The sequence below is a fragment of the Canis lupus genome, chromosome 13 (genome assembly GCF_048164855.1).
Source record: "Canis lupus baileyi chromosome 13, mCanLup2.hap1, whole genome shotgun sequence".
NCBI classification, from domain to species: Eukaryota; Metazoa; Chordata; class Mammalia; order Carnivora; family Canidae; genus Canis; species Canis lupus.
In genome coordinates this window covers 45,092,563-45,105,506 of record NC_132850.1, presented here as the reverse complement: position 1 = coordinate 45,105,506, position 12,944 = coordinate 45,092,563, and the positions used below count along the sequence as shown (strand labels likewise).

General features: G+C 39.3%; 1 protein-coding gene across 9 annotated transcripts in view; it reads left to right on the top strand.

The window, feature by feature from the left end:
- Nucleotides 1-10,206, top strand: part of OTUD4 (OTU deubiquitinase 4) — a 45,267-nt gene extending 35,061 nt beyond the window's left edge. For all 9 annotated transcript variants that reach the window (XM_072773423.1, XM_072773425.1, XM_072773424.1 and 6 more), the window contains 4 exons: nucleotides 1,223-1,361; nucleotides 2,138-2,398; nucleotides 3,446-3,486; nucleotides 5,135-10,206. In XM_072773423.1, the coding sequence (XP_072629524.1) occupies nucleotides 1,223-1,361; nucleotides 2,138-2,398; nucleotides 3,446-3,486; nucleotides 5,135-6,343 (1,650 nt within the window). In that variant the 3' untranslated portion in view covers nucleotides 6,344-10,206. The remainder of the gene's footprint in view (nucleotides 1-1,222; nucleotides 1,362-2,137; nucleotides 2,399-3,445; nucleotides 3,487-5,134) is intronic.
- Nucleotides 10,207-12,944: the final 2,738 nt, after the last annotated feature.

Below are 12,944 nucleotides of genomic sequence, written 5' to 3'. Positions count from 1 at the left end.
ATCTAGAATATTTTCATTTTTTTCTGTATATTTTAAAGATTTTGTTTTTTTTTTATTTTTAAAAATATTTTATTTATTTATGAGAGACACAGAGACATAGACAGGGGGAGAAGCAGGCTCCCTGCAGGCAGCCCGATGCTGGACTGATCCCAGGACCCCGGGATCATGACCTGAGCCAAAGGCAGATGCTCAACCGCTGATCTACCCAGGAGCCTTTTTATTAAGATTCTATTTTTAAGTAATCTCTACTCCCAACGTGGAGCTCAAACTCAGAACCCTGAGATCAGGAGCTGCAAGCTCTACTGACTGAGCCAGCCCAGTGCCTCTGTGGAATGTTATTTTGATAATGCCATTTTTTGGACATAGAAGCCATATTTCTGAATCAATTTCAAATAAGTTTATGTTTGGTATCTTCTGTTGTCTTTGTGATGGGTTCAGTTGGCTTGAAAATTAGATTTTTGAAGGGGAATTAAAATTTCTACTTTCGGGACGTCTGGGGGGCTCAGCGGTTGAGTGTCTGCCTTTGCCTCAGGATGTGATCCCAGGATCTGGGATCAAGTCCCACATTGGGCTCCCTGCAAGGAGCCTGCTTTTCCCTCTGCCTGTGTCTCTGCCTCTCTCTGTGTCTCTCATAAAGAAATAAATCTTTAATAAAATTTCTACTTTATTTCAAAACTTTAAAAAGAGTTGTCCGAACCTTTAACAGTTATTTCATAGGAGGGAGGGAATGTAATGATTGAAGAGATTAGAAAAAAAGATATTTAGAAAGCAGTGCCACCAATTTACAAATGTAATGAAGAAGGATCTTGAGTGTCCGACATCTTGAGTTTCAGTCTAATACAGGAAGAAAGTTATTAGTCTTTCCTTATCTTTCAGTTAACATCCTTCATATCATTTGGAAAGCATCCAGTTTAGGGTATGTCTTCGTATGAGGAGCAGTTATAAATAACTCATGGATTTCAAAACAATTTCAGTGATTTGTACATTCTTTCCTTAAAAGCGTAATGTTTAGATTGCTTTATATCTTTTGATAGGCAGCCCCTGGTTACGATCAAATTTGTTTGTTTGGAATTTTTAGCTACTGCATTTTTCTTTCATTTCTAAGATCAGAAAGACTATATAAAAACTATAGTTATGTTAAAGGTAGTTGAGGGTACATTTGGTGTTAAAATTAATGTTAAGCACAATGAACTCTTGTCTTTTTCCACCCCCTCTCTTGAAGAAGCCAGCAGAACATGTGTCTTTGTCAAATCCAGCTCCCCTTCTAGTTTCTCCAGAGGTACATCTAACTCCTGCGGTGCCTTCTTTACCAGCCACTGTGCCAGCCTGGCCAAGTGAACCTACAACTTTTGGACCAACAGGTTAGACTGGAATTGAAAAAAATCTTTGAACCAACCAACAAAACCTTTTCAAGTCAGAGACTCTTCAAGTTCTTTTTATTTTTGTCATTATCATCATCATTATCATTTAATATTTTATTTTAGAAAGTAACCTTTACACCCAGTGTGGGGCTTGAACTCCCAACCCCAAGATCAGGAATCGCATGCTCTCCCGACTGGGAGCCAGCTAGGTGCCCCAAAGATTTCAGGTTCTTGTTGGCTTTAAACTCAGAGCAGGGTTAGCTGTGTATGTGGAACCTTAGAGCTTTTTATGATCCTCTGCTTTGCTCTGTTTCCAGTGTGGGAGGGCCAGTTTAACTTGGTATTCATTTGAGATATATGCTCAAAATCTCAGGTACAAGATGCCTGAGCTGGTTGTCTCCACTGACAACCACTGACACCACAATTGACATTTCCCACTGACCAGCTCTGTGTATTCCCACTGTCCCAGCCATTGAATTTTGGCTGGGTTCTGTCTTGCTCATGTTTGTAAGAGCTACTGTTAGAAGACATTGACTCAAAGCTAGTTTCCTGGGCTTATTTGTCTAAGAGAGTTCTTAGTTCTTAGTTGATATAAAAGTTCTTAGTTGATATAAAAGATACTCTTTTAGATTTCTTACATATCTTTTTATCTATCTATATAGCTCTATCAGTTGTATAGCATTATTTGCCTTTTCGCTTAATGTAAACATATTTGTAGGGAGAAATATTTTCACTTTTTATATACAGTTTGTGATTCCTTTCCCTCTCTTTTGTAGGTGTCCCTGCCCAAATTCCCGTTTTGTCAGTGACACAGACGCTGACCACTGGACCTGATTCTGCTGTGTCCCAAGCTCATTTAACACCCTCTCCAGTTCCTGTGTCAATACAGGCAGTTAACCAGCCCTTGATGCCTTTGCCTCAGACATTGAGCCTGTACCAAGACCCACTCTACCCTGGGTTTCCTTATAATGAAAAGGGAGATCGAGCCATCGCACCACCTTATTCACTGTGTCACACTGGGGAGGACCTGCCTAAAGGTGAGATCCTTCTCTTAAGTTCCACTTGATTTTATTTATCAAGTGCTGATAGGAGTTCAGTGGGAACACACAGTGGGAAGTGTGAGTAGAGGTCAGAGGTTATGTTACTGAGTAAGCCAAAGGACTGACTTTGAGAAGGAGAGAAGAGATTTGGCTATAAGTGGTTAACTTTTTTGTTTTAGCTTGTGTTTGATTTGAATATGGTTTTTTGTATGTTTAGTAACTGTCCCTCCGTTGTGTCATTTTTTTCAAAAGCGTCCTTAAAGCCATTTTGAATTAAATCTTAATATTACTAACTAGGTAACTAAACATTATTGAGTTTTCTCATCACTGGACTGGCTTTTGAAACCACTCCTATTACTTCATCCATGAAAAAATGACAGAGAAGAATAATATAGCAATCTATATATTTTAAGAATTTCTTTTAAATTTGGCCTTTTTTTAAAAGGAATTTTCGTTTGCAAAATTTCCTGTCTGGAAAAATTGAAAGAGTCATGCAGTGACTGATTGCTCTTTACTTGATTTTTGTGCCTAATTTTGTTAGTGGTTTGATCAAGTTGGAGCCTGTGGATAACTGGTTAATGTCAAATGAATACCTACTAATCTTATGTTATCAGTGAGTTAGGTTTATGTTGATTTTTGCCCATATCCCCCAACATTTTTATTTCATAATTTTTAAACCCTGCAGAATTGAAAAAGAAATACAGTGAACGGCTAAGTTTCCTTCACACAAAATTCATCTTAATCAGATAAAAATCTCAGTTTAAGCCATTTTTGGACTTAGATGTTAGGATAGATAAAGTTTTTTTTTGTTTTTTTTTGTTTTTTTTTTTAGATAAAGCATTTTGAACCTGGAATTACCCTATAGTAACAGAGCTTGCTTTTGGTTATATTAGGGTTTTTAATCTTTGTTTTATATCACAGGCTAGAGAAAGCAATTTCAGTAGGCAAAATTGCCTTTGAGCTATATATTGTTTGAGGATAGTTGGAGGGGGGCTTTTTGAATGTATAATTTTAGTGAGTGATTATTATGTCATTTATTTTTAGATAAGAACATTCTTCGATTCTTCTTTAATCTTGGTGTAAAGGTATTTACATTTTATCATTTTAAAGTTATTTTTAAGTTAATACTGTGTTAAATTGTTAGTATATGAACAGTCTTAACTCTTACCCCGTTGGTGAATAACTTAAGTTTACTGAATCACATTTTAAGAACTAGGGTTTTTCAGTCCTGTATAGTTTGTTTTTAATAGTGGCTGAGGCTCCAGTATTTGCTTGCTTTTCCTTTTAACTGGCAATGGTATAACCCTATGAGAATATTTGGGAAATATTCCTTGTCCCTTGCGCAGCCTAGTGAAAATGCACTCATTGAGGAATTCAGTGAAAGATCTGGGTTTGAAATTCTGCTCATCACTTTTTTAGCAGTATATATCCCTGGGCACATCATTTAATGTCTCTTAGCCTAGCTATTTTCATTTGTGTTACGTGAATAATATTCTTCTATCTGCCTATTTGTTGAAAGGATCAAAAGAAAGAACTTGTGGAAGTTCTCCTGTGGAAGGTGGCATTGTTCACTAGCATAGCAGAGGTATTTTTTTGGGAAGTGGTCAGCCTAGAAATAGCTTGTCTTAGAGAGGCTGGAGAACTCTTATGTCCTTGTCAGTGCTGTGTTATATCTCCTGTTTTGGATTAATTTCTGTGGGTTTCAGACCATTAAAATATGAAATGAAGTGCCCTACTGTAGCCTAGTGGTCATTTCATAAAAGGAGACTCAATTTTATCACCTGTGGTATTCACTGCCTAGATTTATATTTAAGTAGTTCATGTTTGCTTCCCCTAATTAATTTGCTGTTTAACTGGTAATTTTTTCTTTATGTTTGGTGTTCAGCTGGCCCTTTTGCAAGGGGATAGATTTGCTTTATTTTCAGTGTTACCTTTCTCTGACTGGAGGTCTGACTTTTCATCTATGCAGTTGGAATGCTCTCAGGGCTTCTAAACCTGGAGTATCCCATTTTTCTGGTAGAACAGAGAGGTCCAGACCAATTAACTCGTTGGCATGGGGTCACACAGAGAGTTGGTGGTAGAGCCAGAACATGAATGCAGGTCAAGCTAGAGAACCTGTGATTGAGATACTCCAAGCTGGAGGCTCAAGTACTTGATGGTGGTGGTTTCTGGAATGTGTATCACCCAAAATTATTTCTTTCTTTTTTTTTTTTTTTCCAAAATTATTTCCATGCAATTCTACCCAAAGGGTGGAATTAATGATCATGGAATATGTGGGTGAGTTCATCATATTGTCTCCAGTCATCTCAATACCATGGGACCTTGGGTTAGTTTCAGGATAGGAATAAAGAATGGAATGTTAGAGTAGTGACTTACTTTTGTAATTCCTTTTCTTTTCTTTTTTTTTTTTAATTTTTTTAAATTTTTAAATTTATTTTTATTTATGATAGTCCCACAGAGAGAGAGAGAGAGGGGCAGAGACACAGGCAGAGGGAGAAGCAGGCTCCATGCACTGGGAGCCCGTTGTGGGATTCGATCCCTGGTCTCCAGGATCGCGCCCTGGGCCAAAGGCAGGCGCCAAACCGCTGCACCACCCAGGGATCCCTGTAATTCCTTTTCATGTTACATATTGCAGTGATGATATGGTCTTGGCAGGCATGTGCAACTTGAAGCACTTGCTCTAAGCTCCCACCCTCCCCCTTTTGTTAATGTTTCTGTTTTTGTTTCTTTTAGGCATATAGTTGTCCTATGTGGGCTCCGCATTCTTACCTGTACCCTCTGCACCAGGCCTACCTGGCAGCTTGCAGGATGTACCCAAAGGTCTCTGTCCCAGTGTATCCTCCAAATCCTTGGTTCCAGGAAGCTCCTTCTGCTCAGAACGAAGGTGATTGTACCTGTACCGACGCACACTTTCCTATGCAGACTGAGGCCACTGTTAATGGTCAGATGCCACAGGCCGAGATTGGACCGCCAACGTTTTCTTCACCTCTGGTTATCCCTCCATCTCAGGTGTCTGAAAGTCATGGACAGTTGTCTTACCAGGCTGATATTGAATCTGAAAACTCTGGGCAGCTTCTTCATGCTGAGTATGAAGAGTCACTAAGTGGCAAGAATATGTTCCCGCAGCCGTCCTTTGGACCGAATCCATTCTTAGGCCCAGTTCCCATTGCACCTCCTTTCTTTCCACATGTTTGGTATGGGTACCCTTTCCAGGGATTTGTAGAAAATCCAGTCATGCGGCAGAACATTGTTCTCCCCTCTGATGAGAAAGAATTGGATCTGCCCCTGGAAAGCCTGGATCTGTCTAAGGAATGTGTTTCAGTTTCAGCAGTGGATGAGTTTCAGGAGGCCAGAGGTGAAGGCACACATTGTCTCCCTGAAGCAAGTGTGGGTAAGCATGAAGGCCGGGCGGAGCAGTCATCCCAGACCCCTAAGGTGGATCTGGCACGGCCTTCCATCCTTCCTGTGGCGGAGGAAGAGGCTCATCTTCCCACTCAGATTCTAAACAGAGAGAGAGAAACTGTGCCTGTTGAACTTGAGCCTAAAAGGACCATTCCAAGTCTGAAAGAAAAATCAGAAAAAGTGAAAGATCCTAAGACTGCCGCCGATGCGGTCAGTGGGGCCAACTCTGTGGAGAGCAGAGTGCAGAGACCAAAAGAAGAGAGTTCCGAAGATGAAAATGAAGTGTCTAATATTTTGAGAAGTGGTCGATCCAAGCAATTTTATAACCAGACTTACGGAGGCAGGAAGTACAAAAGTGATTGGGGCTCTTCTGGTAGAGGAGGGTATCAGCATGCGAGAGGTGAGGAGTCCTGGAAAGGGCAGCCTGGCAGAAGCCGAGATGAAGGTTACCAGTACCATCGAAATGTCCGAGGACGACCCTATCGCGGGGATAGGAGGAGATCGGGGATGGGAGATGGCCATCGGGGGCAAAACACTTGACGCTTGTTGCTGTGCTATTTTAGAGCAGAAACCTCTCCTGAGGTGGAATGTTTCTGAAGGCTTTAAAAAAAATACATTAAAATAAAAACCCAAATTGGAACTATCTCCTCCCGTCCCCCTTTGACCCCCGCCCCCAATCCTGGACAAGAGATTTTGGATATGCATTCAAGGGGCAGGTGAATTCCTGGCATTGCCATTTTTCTTTGTTCAGAATCTGTTTATCAGGTAACTGCCCCTATAAAAAGTAGAAAATAACTTTGTTAAAGTATTTTTTATAAACCGCTTAATATAAAACTTAGATTTAGTGTTTGGTTTTTTTCCTTATTATAAGTTTAATTTCAAATGTTGGAAACGTGTGCTTTATAGTGTTTACTAAAGTGACAAGAAAAATATACCATTTGACACACTATAGATTCCAAAACATAACATTGCACCAAATAGAAATGTATATTTTATTATGCAATGCCTTAGTCATAAACTGGGCTCAAATAATTCTTAGCCTAAAACACTGTTGTCTTTTGAAATGCTTCCAACCCAAAGGCCTTTCATCTCAATATCTGTCAAACTTGAATAATGTCTTCTCTTTAATATTACACATAAGGCAGCCTATTAACCTGTGTCTTAGAAACGTTGTATATAGTTCTTTTAATATTCATAGGGTCTATTTTTGAATTTTGGTGAGTATTTGTTGAACTTGAGATCGCATACAAGACAGATGTTTAAGAAATAATAGGATAACTAATGAAATGGCTGTTTCCACCAAGAATTCCTAGCACTGGTGTAAATATCATGGTGCCTACTTGAAAGAAATGTAGATGCTATGCATTTTGAAAATAATCTGCATCTGTTAAAACTGCAGAAGTTTTTTAATGCCACTTTAACACTAATGCACTGACAGATTTAAATATTTTGTGAGAAGAAATGTTAAAAATTTTTAGCTTGACAGGTTTCTATGGAGTTACTGTGTTTTGTTTTTCTGTTTGCACCATTGGGTTATGTGTATCACTTTACATTTGCATGTTCAACTTGTCACACGCCTGGAACTATTGTACAAAAAAAAAGGATGATTGTGATTTCTAGTTCTTTTCTAGAAGATGCTGCTAGAAAGTGGTTGCTTTGCATTTTATGGCTTGTTACCCCTTAGGTAACCTAGCTCTTCTGATCCTGCTTCTTTTCTGTCTTTGCAGTATTTGCAGAAATTCCCTTTGCATGTTGCACTCTGTTCTCAGTTCGGGATTTCACTCTGAATCAACACAGTATTCATGCACCTGTGTCACTCTTTAAAAATAACTCTGGCTTATGGTTCTTGTTTGTACATATACCAATGTGAGAATCTACCCTTTTTTTATGTTCTCTTTTGATCAGGAAGTTTGAGTGCTATGCAAATAATGTAGTGATTTCTCTTTGCATGCCGTGTGTAATATACCTAGCCAAAAATAGATTTTTGTTTTTTTAAAGGCAAATTACTTTAAAGGCAAATACAATTCACTTGAATTTGACAAACTGAAGCAGATGAGTTTTCTGGGTTCTCTGATTACCCACAGGAATGTTTGGATGCCAGCTAGGCTCAGTTGAATCTCCACTGTACTGTAATAATGGTTATTTACCTCTGTGTTGTTTTAATTACCTAATGTCTGTGTAACTGCTGATTTGAGTAGTGATTAGCATTTAGATGTTTTGTAACGTAGGATTTTAGAGAGCACTTTGAAAGATAACATTTTATTATGATGGTGCTAGGTAAACATTTGTAAAGATGGATGGTTGTGTGGAAAAGAACAAGTTTCTTGAGAGAACTTGTTGAGAGGAGTTTCTCTTGTCACCTAAGCTAGAACAATTGGGGAAGGTACTGCTGAAGCCATTTTGTTTTCTTCGTTAACATCAACAGTAGTTAATGGAATGAGAAGATTATAGGGTTCTCCACTTTCAGCTCCTGCTTTTTTATGGCATGTTAGCTTACCTGATAATTTTTATGAAAACACATTTAGATACAGTGACCAGACTTAAAAAATTCAGTAGAAGTTTGATCTCAGGAGTCCAAAAGAAATTGCTGTTTCTGGTGTCTTTCCGTTTTATTGACTGAGATTTGATCTCTGTTTCTTCTGGAAATGTCTCAAAAGTGGATAGGAAAGAATACTGTTCATTTCTTCACTGTCACTCTGTCTTACCTCAGCGGAGTAATGGAATGCTCTATAGTTCCTGCAGGAAATACCGAGTGGCTTCCTGTTTCCCATATCTCACCTCCAGGGCTTGATGGAAACAGAGCTGAAAGAGAACTTCAGCGGATTGTACTTGACGCAGTGACCTCTGGAATAAAAGAACTCTGACTCTTGATAATTAGTTTTAAAATTCTTAGTCTTTGCATGAAGGTCAGTTTTATTTTTTCCTTTAGTTTTGTTTTAAATGTATTATGAGTGCAGGGGATTTTGCCTTATGCTGAGGTCAAACTAGGGCCAAGCAAGCTTTTGTCCTCCTTCATTTTAACGGAATCATAAGGTATGTTGACATGAGATATAATGTTTCTATATATAAGAGAAAAATAAAAGGTTAGAAGTGAGAATCATTTGTATTTTGAGGTAGAAATTATGGAACTCCACTGTATTACGATTATACACGTTTTGAAGAACAGATGTTTAGAACGACCAAAGCTCACCTGTTCATTTGAGTTAGTTGCTTTTGCTGAACTTGATCCCTGTCCCTTTTAATACCGCGTGTATTTCTGTTCAAGTCCAGTTTCCTCTTCAGCTTTCGTTCCATGTACTCTGGCAGCAGGATGCTCGCCTCCGTGCGGTCCTCGTCTTGTTTCCTGGTAACCAGCCCATATGTTCATTTTCATGGCTGACTGAAGCTCAGACCCTGCCTTGACCTGGCAGGAGTAGGTCTTCCCAAACCACAATGTTGATAACCGCTTATTTGATGCAGACCATGTTATATTCTTGCAGTGTGTTTCCTTTGTGACTCAAGGTTGAATTAAAATGCCTGTGAACTGCAAACTTGCTTATGATTGACTTGGTGCAATAAAGTTCCTTTCTAACCGTTTCTGGTTTAGAAAACATTCAGCCATCCTAGAAACTAGCAATATTTATTTATGCCTCATTTATTTTACCTTTGGTTTTTAGATGAGGTAACCTTAGTCTTTCACTTATGGGTACTAAGCAAGGTCCATTTTAGTGTAGCTGAAGAGAACGTGTATTTGGCTACACGATTTCTGTTTACTGTATTTTGCTTCCTATTTAATGTCTAAATGCTATTGTGTTTTTGTTTAAAATCTTAGTAATGGCTCAGTTCCAGTATGTCATTTTTTTTTCCAGTATGTCATTTTCAAAGAACTAAGGTTTTGCTACTAGTGTCAGCCATTTATTTTCCCACTAATTGGGATTTCCCACTAATTGGGAATTCTTTTCCCCCCTGAAATATAAGTTTTAGAAAATCTTAGAAGAGGGGTGGGTGCATGTCTTAATGCTGGGAAACAGCAACTTTGGGGTTGAATTTACTTGAATGGATTAAAAATTGTTACAGAGCTAGAAGAAAATTTATGTATGAAAAATGATAATAGCCTTACACTGAGTACAAATAATACTTAAAAGCATGTGAAGATGTGATCATTTGTGATGTTACTTGTAAAAAAAAAAGCATATATACATATCTTTTGAAGTGTTGAAAGGAAAATAGTACTTTATATTCTTTATCATATCACTTTTTGTAAGTGTTGAATATATTCCTGTTTATTTTTCTATGTTCTGTTTTGTAGCCTTAAGAAGTGTTTCAAACATATCTGAATGTATAAAATAAGAGTAAATGCCCTACATGGTGTGATGCTGCATTATATATAAAACTGTGTGCATATATTAAATTTTGTCTCTTGATTCTGCTTGTGATTCTTTGGTTCCAGGGTTAACCAAGTAAATAGCATATAAATAAATCTTAGGAGGGTGTGTTAGTAAGCATCTGAAAATAGAGGATTTCCATGGTTTCTATCCAGGCAGAAGATAATTCTGGTATGTGCAACTTTTTAGTGGGATTTATAATCTGTGGGGTAGATTAATTTAATGAGGCTCATGCAACTAATAAGTGGTAGAATTTGGAGTTTTACCTAGCTCTGAGTGGTTTTAGAACCAGTGCTCTTACCACTTTTTTCCAGCATTCATTAAATGAAATGAGATGTGTGGACTAAGAATATAATTTATAGATTCAATGACTTTTTTTTTTATTCTTATTTTTAAAAGATTTTACTTATTCATGAGGGACACAGGCAGAGAGACACAGGCAGAGGGAGAAGCAGGCTCCGTGCAGGGAGCCCAATGCAGGACTCGATCCTAGGATCCTGGGTCACACCCTGAGCCGAAGGCAAACGCTTAACCACTGAGCCGCCCAGGTGCCCCTAACCTAAATGATTTTTTTTTTTTTTTTTTTAATGTGGTATTCAGTGCAGGCATACCTTGTTTTGCTATGGTTTGCTCTATTGTGCTTCGTAGATACTGTGTTTTTTTCAAAGAGGAGGTTTGGGGCAGCCCCGGTGGCGCGGGCAGCCCTGGTGGCGCAGAGGTTTAGCACCGCCTGCAGCCCGGGGTGTGATCCTAGGGACCTGATATTGAGTCCCACGAGTCCCACGTCGGGCCTCCTGCATGGAGCCTGCTTCTCCCTCTGCTGTGTCTCTGCCTCTCTCTCTCTCGTTCTCTCTGAATAAATAAATCTTTAAAAAAAAAAAGAGGTTTGTGGCAACCCTGCTTGGAGCAAGTCCATTGGCGCCATTTTCCCAACATTTGCCCACTCTGTCACATTTTGGCAATTCTTGAAATATTTTAAGGTTTTTCATTTTATCTGTCATGATCTGTCATCCATGATTATTGACTTGCTGAAAGCACAGATGATGGTTAGCATCTTTTAGTAATAAGACAGTTTTCAGTTAAGGTTACGTACATTGACTTTATATATATATTTTTAAATATTTTATTATTTATTGATGAGAATACACAGAGGAGACAGAGAGGCAGAGGCACAGGCGGAGGGAGAAGCAGGCTCCATGCAGGGAGCCCGACTCGGGACTTGATTCGGGGTCTCCAGGGTCACGCCCTGGGATGAAGGCAGGCACTAAACCGCTGAGCCCCCCGGGCTGCCCCGTACATTGTCTTTATACATAATGCTATCATTGCATATTTAAAATAGACCACAGCGTAAACATTCATATGCACTGGGAAGCGAAAGCTTTGATTCCTTTAGATGCACAGTATTGCTGAGGTATACCTTGATGAAGATGGATAGATCATTTGAAAGTTTTACTTGAAAACAGGTAGCAGGTGCCCTTGAACACTTTGAAAACCCAAGCTGCTGCTTAATGCTTATTTAACCTACTCACTACATGGACTTTGTTTTCAGAACGGCTTTCCCAGGAAGGAAAGCCTAAAGAAAGGCTTCCCTTTTCAGCAGTGTTTGGTGGGAAGGTAAGTTGGTGAGACATGAAAGCCAGCTGTTGCGGGTTGCCCAAGCAGGTGAGTGGGCATCCCAGAATCTGGGAATGGAGAGAGGAGAGATGGGGAGAAGCTGGAGTCTGAGGAAAGCCAAGAAGGGTGTCTTTTGGTGCCAGGTGGAGTCCTTTCAGGATTGGGCACTTGAAGTTGATGGGATAAAAAAGGTGAAACTAAGTGATGACAAATGTTCTACAGTTTCTCTAAAGTTTTCTATAATTAGAAGGGCTTGCTTTCCTCTTTGTTACATTTTCACTTGACTGTTAGGTCCATGTCTAGGGAATAATAGGAGAATGTAGACTAAACGAAGGATGTTAAACAGCTTCCTTTCCTGAATCCTTAAGCTCTTCTGAAGGTGTGAGTCATGCACTCATCAGAATAGTGAAGCTACAGATACTGGTTGTAAACATGTTAAGAGTTTGATCCTGAATTCATTAGAAATTGGAGCTTCAAAGTCCATCCTCTTTACATTCCTGATTATATAGCTTTCACATTTAGCAGAAAAAAATGTCTAGGCCAAAGATGTAAATATAGAAGATGAGCAGTGCGATTCTCATGGCTTCCCATCCCCTTTATTTTACTTAATGGTCAACAACAAAAATTCTGTGTAGTAAGCTAACTTTTCTCCTTTAAATGAAAACTGGCTTTGGACTGAGCACCGTGTAATGCTCTGTACCTCCCTAGGGCTGTACCTATTACTGTGTCACTTGTGGCAAATTTGTTCCTTTCTAAATTAAAGTAAAAGCATCTAAGGCAAAGTATATTTTAATTACGTAAGAAATATTCACAGACTAGGGGCCAAAAAAAGGAGGCCAGAAAGCAGAGGTATGGACATGAAGCAGCACAAAGGCCGCAGCCCAGGAGATGGGAGGGACAGACATGGTTGATCTGAGACCAGCGCAGGCAGCTTCGGGAGTTAGCACTAACATGCTTGCCTTAAACCAGGAGCATCCCAGTAAAAAGGGCCATCATAAGAGTAAACATTCCCTATAAAAAATCCCAAACACTGATAATGGTACCATTCGTTCCCTGTCGGCGAGCCGAGATGAAGAGTGGTTCCCAGCTGGTGCTACGCTGGGTCACTGGCAGAAACCACCTTTGGGGAGACGGAGTTGGCCAAGGAGGGAGTCACGGTTACT